Source organism: Mastigoproctus giganteus, chromosome 4 (genome assembly GCF_048544385.1).
Source record: "Mastigoproctus giganteus isolate SK-2022 chromosome 4, ASM4854438v1, whole genome shotgun sequence".
NCBI classification, from domain to species: Eukaryota; Metazoa; Arthropoda; class Arachnida; order Uropygi; family Thelyphonidae; genus Mastigoproctus; species Mastigoproctus giganteus.
The window spans coordinates 218,781,108-218,807,429 of record NC_143578.1 but is presented as its reverse complement, the minus strand read 5'-3'; the positions used below and the strand labels follow the sequence as shown (position 1 = coordinate 218,807,429).

Here is a 26,322-nt window from a genome sequence, read left to right as displayed (position 1 = left end):
AATGTAAACTTGGTAGGAGATACAGAATTCATATAATGTAAACTTGGTAGGAGATACAAAATGCATATACCGCAAGCTCGATACTAAAATATGCATATAGTGTTATTGGTTTGGAAATTAAGTTTAGTGTAGTATTCTTAGTTGTATTGAAATTGAATTGAAATCATGCCTCAGATCAGAGCAGCAAAGCAAAAGGCTTAAGATAGTGGGAGTGCTGTGGTTTAGGTGAGAACTGAGGTGGGGGGGGTGGTTGTCTTTTGAATTTCAGCTTTCTGAAATGTACTGCTTGTGTTTGATGTTTATGAAGCTATCAGGAACAGGGCATGATATTGCCAAGGTGGATATCTTTCTGAGTGCTGTATGTAAGGAGTGTGAGGAAGTTAAGTGCTAACTCAGCTTGTTATGGGCCTTTACGAAAGCTTGAAGAACAGGGTGGATGCCCTTGAATGATTTAAATTGGGGGCCCATCATAATGTGGATGCCATCATAAATGCCAGAGCTTATACTTGATCATCAGGAAACAAAGCGGCAATTCTCAAGGCAGAATGCACTGGTCCACAGGAACTAATGTGACCCCAATCCACAAAGGAGGATCAAAGGGAGACACAGGTAATTACAGACCTATTAGTTTAACTTCTGTTCCAGGGAAATTAATGGAGGCACTGGTTAAAGAAGCGTTGCAGGATCATCTAGACAAGACTTCGGTTATAGCTCGGACACAGCAAGGGTTTATTAAGGGGAAGTCTTGTCTGACTAATTTAATTGGATACTATGATGTAGTCACAAAGGAACTGGATGCAAAGAATAACTTTGATATCATATATTTGGATCTTAGAAAGGCCTTTGATACTGTTGCCCATGGAAGACTGCTGCACAAATTGGAGCAGTGTGGCATTGGAGACAAATTGCTGCTATGGATAAAGGGATGGTTGAGTGGGAAAAGACAGAGTGGTAATCAATGGAAACTGCTCTTTGTGGACTAATGTTATTAATGGAGTCCCTCAGGGTTCAGTGTTGGGTCCATTGTTGTTTTCTGTATTTATAAATGATATTGATGATGGTATATCAGGCTTAATGTCCAAGTTTGCAGACAATACGAAGGTTGGCAGGGTTGTTAATGACACTAATGACAGTACACTCTGCAACAGGATCTAGAAAAGTTGAGCAGATGGGCTGAGAGGTGGCAAATGAAGTTTAACATTGACAAATGTAAAGTATTACAGATGGGAAGCAGTAACTCGAGAGTAACGTATCAACTCTGTGGTACTGCACTGACAGTGGTAGAGAATGAAAAGGACCTGGGGGGGGGGTAATTGTGCAGGCAGATATGAAGTTTTCTGAGCAGTGCAGACGGGCTGCAAGAGTAGCTCATGGTGTCTTGTCAATGATATACAGGAATTTTTCTAGCAGGGATAAGGAGGTGATTATCCCCTTGTATAAGGCAATGGTCAGGCCACACCTTGAGTACTGTATGCAGGTCTGGAGGTCTCATTTTAAGAAGAATGTAGAGCTGTTGGAACGAGTACAAAGAAGGTCAACAAGATTAGTGAATGGAACAAAGGGTTGCTCTTATGAAGAAAGGTTTAAGTTTTACACATTATAGTGTCTGGAGACTAGGCACCTGCAAGGTGATCTGATTGAGATGTATAAATCCTTGAATGGTTTTAGCATGCTCAATGCTGATGGGATTCTTCCTTTTGCTCAGAATAATCACCTGAGAGACATAAATTCAAATTGAGGAAAGACTGTTGTAGGATAGATGTGCAGAAGTTTGCCCTTAGCCAGGGTTGGTTGGTTGCTGGAACAAACTTCCATCTATCGTCGTAGAAGTTGACAGCTTAAATAGATTCAAGGCAGAACTTGACAAACATTTGGAGCCAGTGGATCGGTGAAATAAAGTTTTTTATTTTTTTTATTCGGCTGATGCTATATAAGCTTGTTTTTTTGCATCATGTGCCTTTGCTAATGCTAAACTAGTTGTTGTTGGTGACACTATTGTCGAGGAAACAGAAAATATATTGTGCAAAAAAAGATAGGGGAATAAGGCTTGGGTATGTCTCCCAAAGGCAAAAGTTGATATTGTAGAGCATATATCATCAGCTGGTCAGTGCATGTTTTAAGGGCACAAATGGTGATATCGTTACACGTTGGCACTAATTACATTAAGTGTAGAAAATCTGCAGACTTACTTTACAAGTATAGGTCAATGTTGAAAAAAAAAGTTGCAAGTTAGGGTTAAATTTGAAAGTTTGCAATTCTGCCCAGACACGATAGGAGGGAGCACATGATGAGAGCACATGTCAGCCAGTTCGGCCCTAGAGAGATTGTGAAAGCCCCATGGGGGTAGAATTTTTCTCAGTGTGCTCTGTGCTTGTTAATAGGAGAGACTGCTTCTACAGGGATGGGATACACTTAAGTAGAAAGGATGAAAGAATATTTGCTGAAGCTGTCAAGGCATTGTTATGTGGGTCGGAAAACTGCTAGCTTGGGGGGATACAAGGACTAATAGTTTAACAGTAGCCGCAAACAGAGGTGAAGGTGATTGTTGCACAACTTCTATTAGAATAAGTAGCGACCTGGAGCGAGGTGTGTTAGCATTAGCATTAGTAGAGGCATTTGATGCAAGAAAGCAAGCTTATGCAGCATCAGCCAAAAAAAAAAAAAAAAAAAAAGTAACATAAATAAATAAAAATAACCACTTCCACTTCACCCCTCTGTTCGTTCGAAATACCTGTCCAGCTGAGCCTTAAACTTATTTAGGCTATCAACTTCCACGACAAGGGATGGAAGTCTGTTCCACCCACCAACCACCCGCTGGCTAAAGGCAAATTTCCGCACATCTATCCTACATCTGTCTTTCCTCAATTTGAATTTATGCCCTCTCAGGTGATTTTTCTGAGCTAGAGGAAGAATCCCATCAGCATTGAGCATGCTCAAACCATTCAAGGCTTTGTACACCTCTATCAGATCACCCCGCTGGTGCCTAGTTTCCAGACACTGTAATTTGCAAAACTTAAGCCTTTCTTCGTAAGAGAACCCCTTTGTCCCATTCACCAATCTAGTTGCCCTTCTCTGTACTCGTTCCAGCAGCTCTACATCCTTCCTGAAATGAGGCCTCCAGGCCTGTATACAGTATTCTAGGTGTGGCCTGACCATTGCCTTATACAAGGGAATAATCACCTCCTTATCCCTGCTAGAAAAATTCCTATATATTATTGACAATACACCATGAGCTACTCTTGCAGCTCGTCTGCACTGCTCAGAGAACTTCATATCTGCCTGCACCACCACCCCCAGGTCCCTTTCATTCTCTACCACTGTCAGTGTAGTACCACAGAGTTGATACGTTGCTCTGGGGTTGCTGTTTCCCATATGTAGTACTTTACATTTGTCAATGTTAAACTTCATTTGCCACCTCGAAGCCCATCTGCTCAACCTTTCCAAATCCTGTTGCAGCAGCATAGTGTCAGTAGTGTCCTTGACAACCCTGCCAACCTTCGTATCGTCTGCAAACTTGGACATTAAGCCTGATATACCATCATCAATATCATTTATAAATACAGAAAACAATAAAGGCCCCAATACTGAACCCTGAGGGACTCCACTAATAACATTAGTCCACGATGAGCAGTGTCCATTGATTACCACTCTCTGTCTTCTCCCCCTCAACCACCCCTTTATCCATAGCAGCAACTTGCCTCCAATGCCACACTGCTCCAATTTGTGCAGCAGTCTTCCATGTGCAACAGTATCAAAAGCCTTTCTAAGATCCAAGTATATAATATCAAAGTTATTCCCTGCATCCAGTTCTTTTGTGACTGCATCATAGTATCCAATCAAATTGGTCAGGCAAGACTTCCCCTTAACAAAACCATGCTGTGTCCTAGCTATAACTGAAGTCTTGTCTAGATGATCCTGCAGTGCTTCTTTCACCAGTGCCTCCATTAATTTTCCGGGAACAGAAGTTAAACTCACAGGTCTATAATTACTTGTGTCAGCCTTTGATCCCCCTTTGTGAATTGGGGTCACATTTGCACATCTCCAGTCAATGGGTACCTCCCCTGAGTCCAAGGAAGCTCTCATAATTATGGCTAAGGGTTTGCTTACCTCCTTTGCTGCCTCCTTTAATATAACTGGATAGATCCCATCCACCCCAGGTGCCTTTCTTGTGTTTATCTTCAACAATTTCTCCTCCACTTTGCTCTCAGTTATTACAAGATTCTCTAGCTTACTGCTAGAGTTGAATACACCTCTGGCATTCCCCTCGCTGAATAACTCCTCATGTGTGAATGTCGATGCAAAATATTCATTTAGTTTGTTAGCTACCCGAGCAGGGTCATCAACAGTTGACCCATCGATCTCAAGTGGACCAATCTGATTCATCCCCTTCCTTCTAGAGTTTACATAAGTAAAGAACTCTTTGCTGTTTTTCTTCGCATCCCTTGCCAAGGATCTCTCGTAATCTGCCTTCGCCTGCCTAACCTCCTTTGTAACTTGGTTACAGATCAACTTGTATCTATCATAGGCGTCCGTGTCACGTGTTAATTTGTATGTATCCCATGCATTTTTCTTCTCTGCCATATGCCTCATTAGTTCATCTGACAACCATTTAGGCCTAAACCTTGAACAATATTTCTTAGTTGGTATGTAAAGCCTAGTAGCTTCCACGATAAGTTCTTTGAATGCTTCCCATTTTGAATTTGCTGTTGGCAATATCATCAGTTGATGCCACTGTATAGAATTTAAATACTGTCTCAGTCCATTGTAGTCGCCTTTACGAAAGCAATACCCCTTCCCTTTACCCCTAATGGTAGTTACCTCTTTGAGTAACTCCCACTTCAGCACACTGTGATCACTGCCACCAAGTGGTTCATTTATCTGCAGATTCTTAATGCATGAAGAATCACTACTGATAATCAAATCAAGAGTATTACTCCCTCTAGTTGCCTCCCGAACATGCTGATGTAGAAAACAATCATCCAATAAATCCACAAAAGCCTTGCTACTGTGTGAGTGACCAGCCCCCAAATTCCAGTCAATATCTGGGAAATTAAAATCCCCCATTATAAGACTCTCTGATATACTGGCCCATTCTATTTCTCCGAACAGTTTCTTATTATACTCATCAGAGTCATTAGGCCTATAGCACACTCCTACTCTCAATTTTGATCTCCCAATGCTTATGTCACACCAAACTGACTCGACACTGCACTGTCCAGCGATGTCGACTGGCTTCACTTCCTTGGATTTTATGTGTTTTTTAACTAATAGCATAACCCCTCCTCCCTTCCTATCCTGTCTATCCTTTCTGTAGACATTGTACTCCCCAAATTCCAGTTCTGCATTTCTTATATCTGTGTGACACCACGTCTCTGAAATCCCCACAATATCTGCCTTTGATGTTTTGAGCAATACCTCAAATTCATCAAATTTATTTACTAAACTCCTAGCATTGGTGTACACACAAGTATACATGCACCTGTTCTTTTTCTTAGCTACCCTAACACAACCCATGTGTTTACTTGTACCCCAATGATTCCCAGCAGTCTCTGAAATATCCTGCATCTTATTTTCCAGGCTGCGGCTCATTCCAATAGAAGCAGTGCAAGAATCACTTTCACCTCTGCCAGTGGCTACTGTTAATCTATTAGTCCTTGTATCCCCCCAATCTAGCAGTTTTCCGACCCACCTAACATTGCCTCGATAGCATCAGCAAACATTCTTGCACCCTTTCTATTTAAGTGTATCCCATCCCTGTAGAAGCAGTCTCTCCTGTTAACAAGTACAGACCAGGCTGAAAAAAATTCTACCCCTTGAGCCCTGCACAATCTTTCCAGGGCCGAATTGATTGACAGGGCTCGTTGGGGGTTTTAGGGATGGATGGCAGTCATCGTGAAATAGGTGGGTATATGGGATGTGTTAGGGTAACTAAGAGTAAGAACAGGTGCATGTACACCAATGCTAGGAGTATAGTAAATAAAATTGATGAATTTGAAGTGCTGGTCAAGACATCAAAGGTGGATATTGTTGGGATATCAAAAACGTGGTTCCACGTGGATAAAAGGAATGCAGAATTGGAATTTGGGGAGTACAATGTGTATTCCTCAAATTAAAATAAGGTAGGAAGGGAGGAGGGCATATGCAGTTAGTTAAGAAACACTTAAAATCTAAGCTAGTGTATCCAGTTGATACAGGTAGCCAACGCAATGTTGTGTCAGTTTGTTGTGACATTAGCACTGGGAAAGCAAAAATTTGAGTAGGAGGTGTTATTGGCCAAATGACTCCGATGAGTACAAGGAACAACTGTACAGAGAAATAGAGTGGGCGAGTAAATCAGAATGTCTTATATTGGGTGATTTTAACCTTCCAGATATTGCCTGGAACTTGTGGATTGGTCACTCGCACACTAGCAAGTCTTTTGTGGATTTATTGGATGATTATTTTTTACACACAGATATAAGGAATGTGTGAGAGGCAACCGGAGGGAGTAATACTCTTTATCTGATTATCAGCAGTGATTATTCATGCATTAAGAATCTGTAGCAGTGATCATAGTATACTGATGTGGGATTTACTTAAAGATGTAACTACCATCAGGGGTAAAGGAAAGGGTTTTGCTTTCGTAAAGATAACAGTGGTGGTCTCAGACAGTTTTTAAATTTTATACAGTGGGCCCAACTGATGATGTTACCAACAGCTAATTCAAAATGGGATGTACTCCAAGAATTAATCTTGGGTGCTACTAGGCTTATCATGCCAACTAAGAAATACTGTTCAAGAATTAGGCCTAATTGAATGTCAGATGAACTAATGTAACTCATGGCAGAATAGAAAAATACATGGTTGCATATAAATTATCAGACGACTCAGAAGCCTATGGTAGATATAAACTGGTCTGTTATCAAGTCACAAAGGAGGTTAGTCAGGCGAAGGCAGATTACGAGAAATCTGTGGCAAAGGATGCAAAGAAAAACAGCAAAGACTTCTTTACTTATGTAAACTCTAGATGGAAGGGGAAGAATCACATTGGTTCACTTGATATCAGTGGTGTGACTGTAGATGATCATTCTGCATTTTGCATCTACATTCGCACATGAGGAGGTATTCAATGATGTTTACCAACTCTAACAGGGAGCAAAAGGATTTTTTAATAACTGAGAACAAAATGGAGGAAAAATTGTTGAAGTTAAACATAAGAAAGGCACCTAGGGGTGGATGAGATCTATCCAGTTATATTAAAGGAGGCAGCAAAGGAAGTAAGCAAACCCATAACCGTAATTATGAGAGCAACCTTGGATTCAGGGGAAGGCCCCTGTGGACTGGAGAAATGCAAATGTATCCCTAGTTCACAAAGGGGGATCAAAGGGTGTTGTGATTACAGACCCATTATATTAACTTCTGGTTTGGGGAAAGTAATGGAGTCACTGGTTAAAGAAGCATTGCAGAATCATCTAGACAAGACTGCAGTTATAGTTACAACAAAGATGGAAGCCTCTTCCACAGTTAACCTCCCGCTGTCTGAAGGCAAACTGTTGCACATCAATCTGCAACCATCCTTCCTCAGCTTGAAATTATGCCCCTCATGTGTGTAGTCTCAATAGTTGAAAGAATGCTATTAACATTCAGCTTACTCAATCCATTCAAGGCTTTAAACACCTCAGTCAGATCTCCCCACAGGTGCCTACTCTTGAGATGCTGGAATTTGCAACATCTCAAGACTGCACACATGAGGGTGCATAAATTCAAATTGTGGAAAGATGGCTCCAGGATAGGTATGCAGGAGCTTGCCTTTATCCAGTGGTTCATACTTGTTGGAACAAACTTCCATCTGTTGTTGTGAAAGTGGATAGCTTGAATAAATTCATGGAAGAACTAGACAAACTATTGAGGGGATGGATAGGTGTAATGTAATTTTTTTTTTTTTTTTTTTTTTTTTTTAAGCTGATACTGTATAAGTTTGCTTTCCTGCATCATTTGCCACTACTGATACTAATATTAATGTTAGGCTTGTAAGGACTTCATTTGATATTCACTGGGTGCTGATCTGAATCCTCTGCAACACTTTTGGAATGATATGGAAAGCTTAATCAGGATACCCTTCTGTTTGATTGTTTAGTTGATTACTGCCTAAAGAAGTGCAGCAAAATATTACTTGAGTACTACATAAATTTGTCAAATTGATTTACAGAAAAATCAGAACTTCTTTTTAAGGTCCAAGGTGGATCCACGTGTAATAATTTCTTTTGTTTCTTGAATAATCAGTTTTTGAAAATTACTAGCGTTTAAATACTTTCGAGAGGTAATGTAAGTAAACATTTCAGAGTACTCTTTTTCTCATTCAGAATTGCGAAAATCTGAAAGAGTTGTTGTAGAAATATATTTTTTTATACTGTTATCAATTTTTACACCTTATATTGAATTTGTGATTTTAAGTAATCACAGATTTATAGAGCTGCCCACAGTTAAGTTTGTTATATCTTCATTGTGTGACTTTTTCTTCAAGTAAATTCCTCAGTTTAGTCTTATTCCCTGTTCCCCACATAATTTTATTTCTGTGGAATATGCAAAGAAGTTGGATCTATGGTGTCAAGCATCCTTTAGAGCAACTGTTTTTACCCTTTTTTTTTTTAGCTGGAAACCAGATTAAGTCAGCTTTACAACACATGGTTTCATTATGAATTAGTGATATTTTTGTAATGGTGTTTACTGTTGTCTACAAATTAAATATGTTATTAAAATTATATCTAACACTTAAGAAACTCAGTAATTTAAAAAAAATAATATTGAAATATTATTAATAATAATAAAGTTTATCAGTGTAGTAGTTTTACACAATAAATGTTTTGGTAATAGTAGAAAACTCACAGCCTGTTATTCATTCAAGGTTAAATTAATGTTGCTGAATCAGCATACTTCAGTCCATCACACCAGATGCAAAAATATGCTCATGTAGCAGAAATTTCAGCTTATTAAAGAGATCGCAGCAGCCCATCCTAAATGGCATGGTGATCTATAGATTAAGAACCCTTCCACTAGAGCATAGTCTTTGACTACGGCTAAAAGATCTAATAAGAAATAGGACAATGTGGGGTTAAATAGTGAATGGAGGCTGATAGTTTAGAAGGAATTATTTGTATTATTGTAGTGATCTGTATACTACCAGTTGGGTATAACAAATGTGGATAATTGATAATGAAATTTATGAAAAAAAAGACCTTGAATCTTCCTAAATTAATTTGCTGGATGTATATTGAATTTTTTGGAAATTGCTTATGCATATTGAATATAGAATTTTTTTAAGTAGCCTATATATTTTTTAATAAATTTTTCTTTCTTTCTTTTTTTCCCCTCCAGCATGGAATGCCAGTATGTTGCCACCCAAAGGGGTGGTATAGCCCTTCTATATGAAGGGCATAGATACAACAAAGTACGAGATGGAAAAGAGGGCACAGTTTACTGGCGTTGTGCAAGAGATCGTCAATGTCCTGGACGAGCAGTAACTGTATATAGTCGAATCAAGAAAGCCAACAATAAGCATAATCACCCACCAGATGCCTGGCGGAATAAAGTGGATCAAGTGGTTTCGGACTTGAAGCTACGATCACAAGAAGAAGTAACGCCTCTTCCAACCTTGTTTACGGAGACACTGAAATATCTGGCAGCTAATCCTCAAATGGCAGCTCTTGCATCCATGGTGCCATCACTGACAGCTATTAAGGCAACAATGCAACGGACACGACATAGGGGTATGCCTACTCTAGTACCATTTGGAGATAGCAGTCCTGAAGATGAATGGATACTGTCTAATAGTAGGTGTTCCTCATCCTTTAATTTCAAGCAGGATGAGGAAACCATTACTTTCATGTTTTTGAGTTTTGTAAATTACCAAATGATAAATTTTTTGAAAGCAGAACCATTTAAAATAACTATTCTTGCTTTTATTTGCTTTCAGTGTTTTATGTTTCACTGTTGCCTGATTGCTGCTCATGTAGATTGTCATCCAGTACTAGCTTCGAGCCTGATGCAGTAGTGTGTAGTAAATTGCTGAATGCTAATTGGTATGTGGAGCATGCTGCTTGCTTTTTGTATGTGTATATCCTTATGTATCTTGATTGTTGGATAATTTGTAGGAGAAGGAAGACAGCTGACGTGATTACTATGCATGTATTCCATAAAGTCCTGTACGGCCAAAGCTGGAAAATTCTGTTACAAGCTGCTTCTGATCTGCTGAGATGTTAAAGTACATCAGCTACAAGTGAGTAGCTGATTGTAGCTGCAGAGGGCTGGCATGATTTATTGTAATAATAATAAATATCATTTTCTTTAAATTATGCTGTAACAATATATTTATTTCTATTGATTTATTTTAATTTTTCAGTTTTATGAAATTTTATTTTTCTTTATCATTTACTTTTATTGTTATTAAATTGCAAAATTTGTTGCAGTTTGTACTTTTATTTATAATTCGATTTTATTTTTTTTTGCAAGCTGCTGTTTTATCTTTGCTGCATTGCAAAATTAGTTGGTAATTTATGAAAATGTTTAAGATAGTTGTGTTTAAAGCAGCGATTTCCAAACTGGGAGGCATGCCTCCCTGGGGAGGCGCAAACTAGTGCATAAGGAGGCGCGAAAAGTTTAACAGAAATGTAATTTTCATAACATAACATATATAAATAAAAAAATATATACATGAGTTTAATAAACAAAAGCAAACCTTCAAAAAAATAGTTTCTGTTCCATCAAATGCATTGCTAGCGTCGTGCCAAGTTTCTTACAGAATCGCAAAATCTAAAAACCACACATAATAGGAGAAACTCTAGTTTTGCCGAAGAACTAGAAATTGCATAGTTATGGATGTTTTACTTCAAGGGAGGCGCCGGGAAAATTTTACAGGTCAAGGGAGGCGTGGGCTCAGAAAGTTTGGGAAATGCTGGTTTAAAGAATAAATTTAGCCTTAATAGACAGTTTATTATTATTGATTTCTCTTTTTAATATACCTGTTTTTGAAATTTTCTTTTCAGTAATCCAATTTCACCAAAACAAAATAATATATAAGGGTCCTTGATATGCATTGTAGTTATGTTCCTAAAAAGCATGGCTTACAACAAAATGATGCGTGTCAGACATTGATTTCTCATTGAACTAATGTATTATGTGGGAGATACATTCCAGACCAATTAAAAAAATAGAATTTATATGGAAGTGTATAGGCGTATGAATAGGAAATACTTATTTTATTGTATGCTAAATTGTAATATGGTATAATTTATTGTAATTGCTAAATAATAATTAGAAAATACACTATGAAATTGTTAATAAAACATAAAAATTTTTTTTTTTATTATTCTTCCTATTACAATTGCCCCTCCTCAGCACTTGAAATTGCTGCTTCTGTGACTAACTTTGAGGTTGAGGTTCTCTAACTTTTTTCTTGAAAGAGTCTAACTCCATCTGCTTGCCACCAGGGATCTTTGCATCATAAATCTTATGATAGCAAGGCAAACTATCGTTTATGAGTCGTGTTACCTTAGGAAAACAATCAGACAGGTGATCACAACTCTGCAGAATGCCTGTTAATTCATCAGCAAGGTTAAAAACATGTCTAAGATTCTTTGTTGTTAAGCTGCTTTATTCTGTTGGTCCTGTATCGTCATCTTTCATGGTCTCTTTATCAGATGCCTGCCTATTCAGTTCAGCCAGTTATTCATTAGTTAAGGGCTGTGAGCATGACTCAAGCAGCTCTTTAACATCCTCCTCCTCGACATTATCAAAAACTTGCCTTGTCGAAGATACCAGCTCCCCATGAACTGCTTTCATGGGGTTTCAAAACCACTGAAGTCATGCACAGCTTCAGGATAAATATTCTTCCAAAATAAAAGGTTCTTCCATCACCTACCTGTCACTTCATTCCATGCCTCACCAATAATGTACACTGCATCCCTGACATTAAAGCTCTTCCAAAATTCCTGAGCAGTTGGTTTGCTTTCACCATCAGTCTCATGGATTAGCTTTCTAAATGTTCTTCCTAAATAGTAAGCTTTAAAATTTGCTATGACACCTTGTTCCATAGGCTGAATGAGTGAAGTGGTGGCAGAAACATATCTTTGATGTTTGGACACAAAGCTTCAAAGTCAATGTCATGGCCTGGGGCATTATACAACAACAACAGAAGAATCTTAAACGACAAATTTTCATGTTGGCAATGAAGTTTTAGTTCAGGAACAAGACTTTCTACAAGCTAGTCACTGAATATTTGCCTTATCTAAGGTGACACATTATAGCCTTAGATACTAATGCACCATAAAACAAACAAACAAACCTTATCTAAGGCAAAATTATGTGAAATCTCACTGAGATGAGATTTCACATAATTTTTCATGGCCCTAGGATTCTCTGTGATATGTGAGAAGTGGCTTAAGCTTCTTTCCTCCATTTGCATCCCCCCCCCCCACAAGCAAAAGTGTTAAGTGGTCTTTGGAGGCCTTTTTCATGGATTGAAATATACATTTTGGATGGTATTCTCTTCCAGTAGAGGCCAGTTTCATCCACATTAAAAACTTGTATAGAGTTGTAACCTTCTTGCTCTACAATCCTAGACAAAGTCTGTGCAAATGCAGATGCTCCTTCAGTGTCTGCACTTGTTGTCGCACCTTGTTGAGGCAACAAGTGCAGACACTGAAGGTATTTAAAAATATCACACATTTTTAAATTCATAACAGGATTGAAACCTATGAAGGCCTTCTCCTGAATAATAGAAAAACTTACTGGAGTATTTTGCTTGCGCAAATCTTCAAGTCACATTGAAAGCAACTTCTCCATTTTTTCCCTAATGCTACTCCTCTGCCTGGTCATTTTAATTGTAGGATGTTGGGTTATATACTGTGCTTTGCTCATCTCCCTTGCATTTTTGTTAATTGTAAGCACTGTTTTTGGTGGTAAGTCAAGACACTGAGCAATATCAACAGCTCTTTCTCTACTACTTTGCTTAATCACCTCTATATTAACATCTAAAGTCACATTACGTTGCCTTTTCACTGCACTAGGCAACTTTTTTTTTTTTAATATTTTCCACTCATAGTGTGAAGGATTAGTGAAATATTTTTGAATATATAAACAGCACCTCTTCACTCATGAAAACAATGTGGAACTGGACATCGCAGATACTACAAGCAGCACTGTGTGATGTCACGGACCTACTGTGTATTGTTCTAGAAAGTTCTATTGTTTATTTTCTAGAATTTACTATTTATTTATTTATTTACATTTTTATTTCATTATATATTCTCTAAAATTATGATTTACAGTACTGTATTGTATACAGTATTGGCTATACAGTTTTGTTAAATTTATTTGTTGTTTAAGTATTTAACTTATGTTTTATACATACTGTATATATTTTTACATTTTATATACAGTATGTAATTATGAATTTAAATATAGAAGGAGAAAGAGAAGATTCGTTCCTGTTCAAACAAAGTAAATGTGAATATATATGATGTATATTGAGTTTACTGTCCCTATTTAATCAATGGTGTGTATGCAAAATGATGTATATCGGCGCGATGTCTATCGAGGACTGTGTGTGTGTGTCAATATATCATATATATATATATATATATATATATCAAATATATCTCATTTTATATTTCCTAATTTATCTAGTACTTGCCATAATGGAGAACCATCAAACTTCTCCCCCTCCCCAAACTTGAAATAATGCATTATTTGACACATTGATGACATGTTGCCAGTATGATTTTACAATATATGAGAATATGATATTAATATCATATTAAGGTTTATTCTTGTTTGTTTGTTTGTTAATTTTAATACATTAATAAACGTAGAATTGAAGATTTCAATAGTTCTTATTTATCATTTATTTAGAATTGCTTTTTTTTTTTTTTTTTTATTTGTATTAGTCAAGCCAGAAAACGATTATGTGTTGGTTACTTTGAAATATAGTGCATGCCACTTATTGTGATCATGTATAATGTTATCATTCGTTTAATGTTATTGCTTTTATGAAGTATTGATCAGACAAAAGAGGTGTGACAATAAAGTTCTTGGACTGGTGCAATAAAAAGAATACAAAGTGAAGGAGCTCAAAAATGGTTTTCTTTTTATTCAAAGTAATCATCACTTGATTGAATGCATGCTGTTATTACTCCATTCTGAAAGTTTCTGAACAGAGTCAGCAAAGGTGTCCAGAGATGATATTCAGTTTGGTGGTTACATTTTTCTTTATCTTCAACATCCTGAAATCTTTCCTTTGAGGGCAGTTTCCATCTTGGGAAAGTGGAAAAAATCTGCTGGTGCTAGATTGGTTGAGCAGGATGGATGGTTGATCTGTACAATGCTGTGTTTGTTTCATCAGAAATATCTTCACAAGCATGGAATGGGTGGGAGGATTGTCATACAACAAGAACCAGCTGCCTTTGTCTTGATGTTGTGGCCTCGCCTGGGAAATGCACTCAAGTAGTCTTTGAAGTGCCTGTACGTAGAATGCAATGTTGACACTCTCTCTCTCTCTCTCTCTCTCTCTCTCTCTCTCTCTCATATTCAGGTACAAATTCTTTGTGAATCATACCCTATTTGTCAAAAAACATGATCAGCATTGCCTTGATCCTGGACTTCTGTGAAACTTTTCGAGCCTTGGTGATGATTCTGAAATCCTCTCTGCGTGCTTTGTTGCTTTGTCTCTGTGTCATACTGAAACATCCAACACTGTATTGTCATCTCCAGTGACAATACAGTCGAGGAAATTAGGACTGTATTGACAAGTCTGGATGAAGTCTTCGCATGATGACAGATTTTGCAGAGACCTTCCTTTTTCTAAATTTTCATGCAGAATTTAACAAATTGTCTACTTATTCATGTCCAACTCCTCAGCCATCATTCTGAGGGTCAAATGAGAATCTTTTGTTACAATTTCCCCGAACTTTTGCAGCTCTGTCCTCATTTTGAGAGGCTAATGGATGCCCGCTTCTTCAGTCATTGCGTATATCCTGACATCCATCTTTGAACCATTTATACCATTCAAACACACTGATATGACTTAACATTTCATCACTAGGAACAGTTTTAACCTTTTATACATTTCTGTTGCAGATTTTTCCAGTTTAAATCAAAATTTGATGTTTTTTTGTTGTTCCATTTCAAAATCACTTAGTGACTTAGTTATTGCTGCTAATGAAATTGGTTGTTACTTGCAACCTGTCAGCCGACTGACGATCTCTGATCTCTGTACCACCATCTGTTGGAAGAAGTTTGAACTACAACATAACATGTTCTCAGTTCACACACAAATCATTCCTTTTGCAGAATTATATATGTTCAAATATATATTAAATATAAAATGAAAAAAAATGTATATATAATATTTTTTGATGAGACTACGTGCTCAGTATATGTAATCCATTGCTCATAGTATCTCATACTCTGATATGTAATTAGCACTCTCCTGGCACTTTGCTGTCCTGGGGTGGTTTCCTTTTGTGAAATAAACAGATAATAATAACATGTGACTTCTTTTTATTTTAAAACTCATCAAACATGACTGCAACAGTTCCGTAACTGTATTGCCACACCTCATATACTAATATGTAGAAAGAACATTGTTTATTGTAATTTGTGCTTGGTTTTTGTTATCACTTTTTTTTTGTGTCATCAGGCTTTACGCAACTGTGGTGTATGTGATTACGTAACATCCCTATTTGTTCTTAAACTCAGACATGTTGCATGGCTTCTGCTGTTGCTTCATATCATCTATATGGTTATCGGTGCCATTACTCTGTGGAAGAAAGTATTGTATCTGTATTCCTACCAATCCAATTATTCTGCAGTAGAACATTAACCTTCTTATTATTCTTGATTTTATTATTTTCTTTATATGTTTTTAATGGTTTTTATAAATTTTCAGAAACATTATGACAGTTTAATTTTTATTGATGATTTTCTCAAAGAAATAGCAGATAGTCAGGTTAAGTATTTTGTATTGCGTGATTTAATGTTTTCTTTCACTTTCTGTCCACTTCCACCTTTTTATGTATGCATTTACACTCTGCATTAATAGGGCTGAACAGCTGCAGTATTGTTTCATCGGTTATTAGTATTTATTATGAGCCATATAGTACAAGGAAGCCGTAGGCTTTTGCTGCACTGGCCAAAGAAAAAAGTAGATAAAATATACAAATTAGGCACTTCGCATGTAGTTAACTATCCAGTTGAATTTTGAATTTCTTCAAAATGTTAGCCTCAACTACCTCTGAAGGAAACTTGTTCCAGTAATCAGCAACTTGCTGGCTAAAAGAAAACTTCCTATGATCTAGTCTAAAATCTCTTCCCCTGTCATTTGAATTTGACTCCTAGTCTTGGAATTCCTTATAACAGTGAAAATTCTGCCTATATTCATTTTGCTAACTCCTATCAGATTCTTTTAAACCTCAATCATGTCCCCCCCAAGATGCCTGGTTGCCCAGCTCTTGTAGCCCACATAAATCTTTTCTCGTACAATTGCCCTTTTGCCAATCTTACTGTGCGAGTTGCCCCTCATTGGACTCCTTCAAGAAGCATATTGTTATCAATTAAGCTGAGTCCTGAAGTGATCACTATAAGTGGCCTCCACTGTTATTACTAATGGGAGATTTTTTTTTTTAATGTTGTCAAAGCCATCTTTGCGAGTTCAATAAAGTTATCGTTTGATTTTCTATTACAGTTTAAATTCAGTTTATTGATGCATTAGCATATATGCAAAGGCACCCATTTGCTTCACCGTGTCTGTCTGATATCATTTGAGGATGGATTTTTATAAAATTTTATATTTGGCTATTTTAGAAAGAAATTTCAAGCCTTCCCAAATTTCATTAAAATCGCACCAAAGAAATATGGCAATTATTATTATTCCCCCCCCCCCCCACACACACTTCCATCATATTTGTATTCAATGTATTGTAACTGAAGCACTAGATGTTATGTTTGTTCCATGTGTTGATTGGAAGAGTGAATGGGCAGTTTGGAAGGTGCGCAGAAATGACATGTTTTCACTTCACACATGAGTCATTGCTTTTGCTCTCTTTTTTGTTATAAATTGAATTATTACTACAGGAATACCTTGCAAAGCACGGTTTCGAACAGCGCGGGTTTCACTATAGCGCAGTTTACAAATTGAAAAAAATTAACTGTGTTACGCACCAATACATTTGATATGTATACAGGGTGTCTCAAAAATATTGGTACAAATGTTTAGGGGAGGTAGGTAACATCAAAAGGAAGGGGAATCACATAGGAACCCATAACCGGAAACGGCACCGTAATTCGGTAGATGGCGCTGTTCATCAGTTTGCGAGAGGGAAAATTTATGGTTTACTCATTCAAGCAGTAGTAGCCGCCGCACAAAGAGCATGCATCGATATACAGACTGTGAGCTGGCAGACCTAGTGTATGGATTAGCATAGGGCAATGGATGAGCCGCTCAACGAATTTATGGAGAACGCTTCCCAGACAGACATGTACTGGACCACTGTTTGTTTGCGTGTGTGCATCAAAATTTGTGCGATTATGGGTCATTTAGAGGTAACAGGAGTAGTGCAGGCAGACCACATTCAACGTGAACTCCCGCCATGGAAGAAAGTGTATTGAATGCCATCCAGAATAATCCTGCTACCAGCACACGTGCTGTTGCCTCTGCCTTAGGAGAGTCTCGTTGCAGTGTGCAACTTGTCTGGCACGATGATTCCTTACACCCCTTTCATCTCCAAAGGGTTCAGTTACTGCTCCCCCAAGATCATCCTGCACATGTGGCTTTTGCGCAGTGGTTTCTCCAAGAAAGTGTTCAAGACTTGAATTTTCCAGCCTATGTTTTGGTCATGGATGAGGCTTATTTCACTCAGGAAGGCTTAGTCAATCAGCACAATGCTGATTTGCACATGCACATGTGTGGGCTCACGACAACCCACACGGTGTGCGCCCCATGCGGCACAACATCACTTAGCAATAAATGTGTGGACAGGTATTGTCGGTGACTGAGTCGGCCCATACCTGTTACCATCCCTCATGAACTCTGCTAAATATCGGATCTTTCTTGACAAGTTCTACCAAGGTTACTTGACGATGTTCCAGCAAATGTGAGACGCAACATTTGGTTTCAACATGACGGGGTGCCTGCCCATTATGGAAGGTGAGTTCGTGACCCCACACATTTGAACAGGCGTTTTGGGTGTCGATGGATTGGCCGTGGTGGACCCATTGCCTGGCCTGCACGCTCACCTGATTTATCGAGCCTTGATTTCTTTCTGTGGGCCCCCCAAATCTATCGTGTATGAATCGCCTGTGGAGACAGAAATGGATCTCATGGCGAGACTTGTCTGCCCTGCTGCTACTGTCAAAGAAACTCCAGGTGTGTTCGACCGCGTCCGCCAATCCATGCTGCGTCGGTGTCACGCATGCATCGCGTCTCATGGTGGAATTTTCGAGCATCTGTTGTAAGATCATGAAATGCATCCATCTCATACTCCATTGTTAATATTATGTCAAATAAATGTTTGCCACTAATTACTGTCTTGTGTAATTTCTGCTTCTTGTGCCTCTGCTACTACTTTCCCGTGACGCTTCCTGTTATGCGTTCCTATGCGATTCACATTCCTTTAGACGTTACCTACCTCCCCTAAATGTTTGTACCAATATTTTTGAGACACCCTGTATATGTATTATAATGCCAGCATGTAGGCCAATGCATTATGGATTGAAGGCCATTCTGACTGTTGTCGAAACTCCCATTATATACGGACTCTGCTAGCATTCATACATTAGTAAACACTCTAGATTCCAAGCGGTGAGGCCATTCATTGTGCGTAAGCTGTACAAATATTTTTTGCTGTGTATTTTTATTAAAGATTATTTTTTAAAAACATTACACCTTTATACGCAAATATGGGTGGAAAGAAGAAATGTAATGGCACTGAATGTTCTTCTAGATCCAAACATCGAATGAGGTATGAAAGTAAGGCAAGCATTGCAAAATGACATTCGATGTTATAAACAGATGTATGCAGATAAAAAGAAGAAAAAACTGTGCAAACTAAGCTGATCAGTTATTTTTCAAAATAAAAATACAGTACATAATTCATTTATATTCTTTTGGTATGTACATACTACAATAAAAATCATTTCTACTGTACTTACTAGTATTTTTCATATTTATCATTTTAGTTTCTTTTTTTGCAAGAATTTTGTGTGCATCAATTTATAGTAAACAAACACCTATATATTTTTGCAACTCAACCCATATAATCAAATTGTTGGAACGCATTACATTAAAATACTTACTAATAATACCTTGATCAGCGTGGTTTTGCACAGTGCAGTGTTTTTTTGACACGAATTAACCACGCTGTGCGAGATATTCCTGTATTGTCAAATGCACATGAAATGAAATGTTCTACGTATGTTAACTGACTTTTTATCATTATCATGTTGTGACAAGAACAACATATCTAATGATATTCAATAGAGCGTTGGTAGTTCGAACTTCTGATTTGTACGAATTTTCGAACTTATCCAAAATATAGTTCTGGAGACTTGCGTATTTTTATTCATAGGTAACAAAACAAATGGAACTTTCAGTCACAATAATACATATATATAGGCCTTTAATGAAAATAATTACTTATTTTTTGCTGCACCATTTTCAAGCTTCGTTTCTTTGCTGCCAGATCTCTCACTTTTCTCGGCAAGAGTAGTTGAGTTGGGTAGAATCACCGTCCTCCCCACCCTGGGTGCAAAAGTCCTGAGTTCGAGTCTCATCAACGATGGAAATTGTGATCAGTCACAACGTGGCTGAATTAGTCTCGGGCGACTGTAGCATGGTTCCCCCCCCCCCCCCAAACTCTGGCTTTTCATCCAGCAAACAGAAAATCAACCACAGAACATGCAATTTACAGACAGTGTACAAGGAACAATATGGCCTTAGTTGCTGATGCTCCCAGAACCCGACTACAACAGCAACAAATGGCATCTTTGAGGGATGGGTCACTAGCTGTTCTCCAAGTTTTACTTTTTTTTTTGCACCATCATCTGAATCAAGTTTCGATGCGAACTTAAATTTTTTCCTTGTTTTTAATTTCTGTTATGGTTGATTTTCCAACCTCATAAAATCTTGTTGATAAAGACCCACTTTCTCCCGTTGAAAGTCTGTTTAAAATCGCAATCTTTGATTTAATTGTTAAAAATTTCTTTATGGTTAAATAAAAAAAAGCTTTAGGTTAAATAAAACTCTGTAAATGTTTAGAATCCCGTCAATCCTATATTTAAACCTCATAAACATTTTACTCCTTATCTCACTTGCACATATCATGTTAGTTGCAGTTTCTGTGTGCTGTGTTCTTCTTTGTTATTGATTGATACTTATATTGTTTTTAAATTACATTTTAAAACCCCCTCAAAAAAAAGTTAGTGAACAGAAATATCAGATTACGAAGTGTTATGTTTTGTTAGTACTATATGTGTATTAATTAAGCTATGTACATAAGCTTAAATTTAGTTTTTTATTTTGCTAACCTGTGGATAATATTCTTCCGATTTTCACGTATCATTTAACTTTGTTAATTGGTAAGGTAAAATAAAAATATAAATTTGTGCTTTATATCTTCATTTTTAAAGCCTGTGGATAACATTCCTCTGATTTTTGCTTATTACAATTGCCATTTAATAGAATCAAAATTCAATTTGCAAACGTGATCACAATAACCAGCATTTACTGCAGTTATTTTATTGCACTGGCATAAAAAAAGAAATGCTGGCTCGTTTGGATTTTCGATTCTGTACTGTACTGTTTATGTATAATACTTATTGTAGTATTTGCTTATTCAGTCTGTTCATTTGTGTTTTTTTTTTTTTTTATTCTGTTGTTTGATTAGAATATGACAATGCATATTCTGCTAGTGTTTTTGCCTTTGTGTGCAGTCATAAATTGTATAAAAAAGAGCAACAGTTATTTCTTAATATATTAAGAAATACCACTTCTGTTTTTCTTGGCCGCTTTCCCTCTGGTGCTGGTTTTGGTCCTTTTACTGTATTATGCTCTGTCTTTGGCAAGTTATGTTGTTACTCCTTTTACCTCGCACTGTTTGACAGGTTCTATTCACCTCTTCTTTATTTGTTCATGTACACGTTGTCTCTTTCCCTTAACCTCTTATGCAAAATCCCTGTGCCCATGTCTCAGTCACCTTACACTCATCCTCTTTTTTGATGGTTATATCTTGACTCTTTTCCTCATATTGTTGTTTCTCAACCCATCCTTTCTGATTATCCTCATCTCTTTGATGAGAATACTCAGATGGCTATGATGGCTCAGAAACTAAGATTTTAAAATCTTATTAGTTTCTCTCTCTCTCTCTCTCTCTCTCTCTCTCTCTCTCTCTCTCGGTCACATATCAGCACTTTGTTCCATACAGTGTGACTGGTCTCCTCACTGTTGTTTTTGTAAACTTCCCCACCCTTTTATGGCCATTTCCTTATTGCAAGTATTGCTTTCACACAGTATCTTTCATCTTCCATGCATAATTCTGTTTTTCATTGTTAAACTTCCTATGTACTGTGGCATTTATATAAGTTCTACAGTAATACAGTTTAGATTATCAGACTGTAGAAGTCCACTAACAGTGGTGAAACTACCATACCACCAAGTCTTTTGCTGGGACCAGGGTGATGAGTCAGACAGCCTGATAGTCAATTTTGTATGGCCTGTTGAAGATCTCTTTGGGGCAAGAACTTATAATTTTGCAACTGTCCAGTAATCTGACATTCACGTGGCCATGCTAGCTTTATCAAATAATTTGGATTATTGGACATTTATCTAAAAATAATCCATAACATTTTTGGATTATTTGTATAAGAATATATCTGTACATTATTTTATATTTCTGCTATTATTTTATCCGATAAAATAATAAAAAATATATAAAACTGAATTACAGCAACAAAAAATAGTTTTTCTTTTTATATACTTTGTAATGTCATAGTAGGAGCATCAGCTCTATGTGGGTTTTTCTATTGTATGTGATGATAATATGAATTTTTGCAGTTGTAATCTGTTCTAATTGTATACTTTGGTCCTATTGCAAAACTTTGCTAAAGCGTCTTGAATAAGCATTTTTGCCAATAGCAATCAAACTCATGCATGAAGGTATATCAGGCTTAATGTCCAAGTTTGAAGATGATAAAAGGTTGGCAGGGTTGTTAATGACAGTAATGGCAGTGTGCTACTGCAACAGGATCTAGAAAATTTGGGCAAATGGGCTGAAAAGTTGCAACTGAAATTTAACATTGACAAATGCAAAGTACTGCATATGGGTAGCAGTAACCCCAGAGAAATGTACCAACTGTGTGATACTACACTTAGGGTGGTACAAAATGAAAAAGACCTGGGAGTACTTGTTTTTTTTTTTGTTTTTTTTTTTCTCTATGAAAACCCCAAACATGAGAGGTATTAGAACCTATAGTACTTTGTACTGTGCATGGGTTTGAGGTTGAACAGGAAAGAATATATTTGTTGACATTAGATTTGAACTTCTATAGACTAATTGTCAGGAAATGTGTATGAAGGAAGGTTCTTACAGAAAATGGCAGTTGAATGAATAAATGAGGAAGATGAAAAGTTGGTTCAGTGAGTTTGAGGTTGGACAGTAAATGGATGTTGGCTGGTGGCGGCACATGGTCAGACTGTTTTGAAAAACAGGGTGGGAATTATAGAAGCCAATTCAGAAGAACAGTGCCCATGGAAGTATCTGTAGAAAAGGCATGCAGCAGACACAATAAGTCATGAGACAGAGAGTGGAGAGATTCTGTTAGAGATGTGTCATTAATTAACCTAACTGCGCTCTTCTGAATGGAATCTAGAAGCCTGAGAGAGGTTTTGGGGGCACCGCTCCTGATGCGGAAACAATATTCCACGGTAGGGCAGATTTGCGATTTGTTCAGAGTACAGCTGTTTGGAAGAAAAGTAGTGCCGAGAGTTAAAGCGAAAACCACAATTTTAGATACAGAGGAAGCAATATTTGTAATGTGCATGTGCCAAGGGAGATTAGAAGTCAGGGTAATCCCCTAAAGAGATATATCAACTTGCCTAGAAATTGGAGTGCCACCAAAGACAAGCAGAAAAATTGTTTTTGCCAGATATTAGATAGGACTGAGTTTTAGAGGGACTGAAATCAACTGAGTTGTCTTTGCCCCGCTGAAGAATTACCTGGAGATCGGCATTTAAGGAATTGGTAGCGGATATTCGACAAGTTTAAGCTGATTGAGCAGGAAGAGGTTTCTCAAACTGGAAAGTGGAATGCAATGTGCTATCATCAGCAAAACTATGGATAGGATTTTGGTCAATGGAAGTAGATCATTAATATACAAGAGGAAAAGAACTGAACCTTGGGGGACACCAGAATTAGTGAAGTTAGAAGACAGAGAGCCATCTACCATCACCCTCATTAAGAGGTCAGAGAGAAAACTGGATAACCAATTACAAAACACAGTTGGCAAACCATAAGGTGAAAGCTTGTTAGAAGACCTTTATGCCAACCACAATTGAAAGCCTTTGAGATGTCAAGAGCAACTGCTTGTGTTTCACCGAACTTTTCGCCGACCGGGCTAGCCGAGTGGGTAAAGTACCTGCCCGGCAACCCAAAGGTCGCGGGTTCGATTCCCGCCTCGGGCTTGGATCAAAGTGCTGCAAAAACCTTGGGAGGTGCAATATGGCCACAGAAGCCAATGCGCCAACAACTGCCAAATCAAAAAAAAACCGAACTTTTCCATTGAATTAGTCCATAAATGGGTAACATAAGCCAGAATATCACCAGTGGATCGACACTGACGAAATCCATACTGGCGATCGTTGATCAGAAGGAAGGTTTCTAGATAGTTTTAAGAGTTGCAGTTAATTGACTTCTCCATTACTTTAGAAAGAGTAGAACTAATTGCAATGGGACGATAATTTGAAACTTCCCCATCTCTTCCATCATGTAATATGACTGATGACTTTTCAGGTTATGATGGACATCATGGCGAGATCCAATCTTCCTTACATTTTGAGGGTACAGCTCTAAAACGGCATTCGTAAGCTGGCCGCTAGTTAGTACACCAGACTGAACCTAGTGGTAACTCTTTAGGAGGCTTCCAGATCAGCTAGTGTATAATCTTGCTACTTCTACTCTGCCAGATAGTGACTGGGTGGAGTCTGCATAGTGTTTATGCGGAGGAGGGGGACATTGTTGAGGCCAGTCAAGAATCTGGGTATATTCTTACCATGTGTATGCCATATCCAAAAATCTCATTACTTCATACGCCATGTCCCCCCCACTTTTTCTCACTATTGAATACATCATGAATTGCCAAACTGATAGAGTAAGCTTATCTGCTAAAAGATCTAAACCTCCCAAACACTTCCTATTTAATTTCACAAATATACCTGATTTCAATTCTAATCTCAAAGAAGTCCGTTTTCACTTGCAGTCTGCCAAACCCATGTACTTTTTCTGACAGAATCTCAGTTATCATTTGGTTCAACTACTGCTCATCTGAATTGCCCAATTTTTTCACTGTATGATTCCTTTTGCTTCAAAGGTGGTATTTGTGCATATGTCCTTTCCTATATTCCCTGTCAGAGACTTGGTAATTTGGAATCTCCTCTTTTCAATCTTCTCTGGCTTAAAATCTCTCTACCTCACTGTGTCAAATTCATCTGTTGTATCTACCGTTCTCCCCAACTCCACTAATTGCCTCCGTAGCCAGGCGGGAAGGAGCTGCAGTGCATAGCACATGCTTCTTGATTATACCGGGGTTCGAGCCCGTCACCACCAAATGTGGAGGATGCGGAAAGGTCAGGGAATGACCACCGCATATTCCTGTAGCAATATGGCCTTAGTTGCTAATGCTCCTAAAAACCAAATAACAATAACAACAATTCCATTAATCACATGAAGCTCTTTGACTTCCTCTCTTTGCAACTTGACTTTCTAGTTCAACTTTCCGAACAGTGAAGTAATTTTCCTCGGTGATTTTAATGTTCACAACTCCAGCTGTTTTCCGTTTTCGACCCAGCTGGTCGAGATACTGAGGCTTTTGCAATTACTAATGACCTCGCACAGATTGTTCATTTACCTACAAGAATACCGAGCAATCCTTACCATACAGCCAACATGCTTGATCTTTTCCTCATAAACAAGCCTTCTAAATACACTGTCGAAGTGAGTGGTCCTTTAGGCACCTTAGATCAAAACTTGGTGATTGTCTCTTCTCCAAAGGAGCTTTTATCTCACGGCTATTCCTGACCTTGTGTTGTTTGTCTCTTCTCCAAAGGAGCTTTTATCTCACGGCTATTCCCGACCTTGTGTTGTTTGACATTACAAGAATGCAAAATGGAATGATCTGTGAGGTTTCTTTTCCTTGGTCGGATTACTGTTTCAAAACTTCTGTCAATGTTTGCTCAGATCGTGTCAGTGAAATTATTCTTGAAGGAATGGAATCCTTTATTCCACACTCCACTTTAAAATCTCATCCTTTATCTAAACCTTGGTTTTCCAAAAATTGTGCTAAGGCTGTTGCATGTCGTAATTGGCTTGTTTCCAATTCTTCTGTCATTTTCTGTCCACATCAAAGCTCACAACACTTGTAAAGTAGTTATTAATCAGTCTAGACTAGATTTTGAACAGGCCAAGAGTAGAAAACTCGCTTCTTGCTCTAATGGTAGCCAAGCATTCTGGTCTCTTGCCAAAGCTATTGGCTGCAACTTTTGCCCATCTCTGCTACCACCTTTCTCAAAACCAGATGGTTCTGTTATCACTTCACCTGCCAGCATCCCATTTTTCTTCCAACTTATGTATTAACGCTTTTGGTAAAACACTTCTCACCATTCCCAACACGCTCCATTCAGTGCCTACTGTGGTCTACCATGAAAAGGATATCAGAATGATTTTGACGAATCTTGATGCTTATGTTACCCGTTTATGGACAAATTCAGTGGAAAAGTTCGGTGAAACACAAGTAGCTGTTGACATCTCAAAGGCTTTCGATTGTGTTTGCCAAAAAAATAAAAATAAAAATTCCCGATTTACCGAGAGAGAGAGAGAGAGACGTAGAAAGGAATCATCAATAAAGAGACGAATGATGATATCTAGCTCAGGACCCTGGGTGTGTCAAGCCCATACTCACCAGATGTGAGCCCCTGGAAATAATGTTGTTGTTGTAGTTGGGATTTTTTGGCCAAGGACGTCTTGGGCTACATTGTGCCATCAGTGACATCTTATTTGTGCAATTTTTTGAGGAGTGTTGCTC

At 37.9% G+C, this 26,322-nt stretch overlaps 1 protein-coding gene across 1 annotated transcript in view; it reads left to right on the top strand.

Moving 5' to 3' along the window:
• Window positions 1-26,322, top strand: part of LOC150087411 (xaa-Pro aminopeptidase 1-like) — a 532,432-nt gene that overhangs the window by 84,044 nt on the left and 422,066 nt on the right. Inside the window, exon 3 of the mRNA XM_090372051.1 lies at window positions 9,355-9,809. Within this exon, the coding sequence (XP_090228177.1) occupies window positions 9,356-9,809 (454 nt within the window). The 5' untranslated portion in view covers window position 9,355. The remainder of the gene's footprint in view (window positions 1-9,354; window positions 9,810-26,322) is intronic.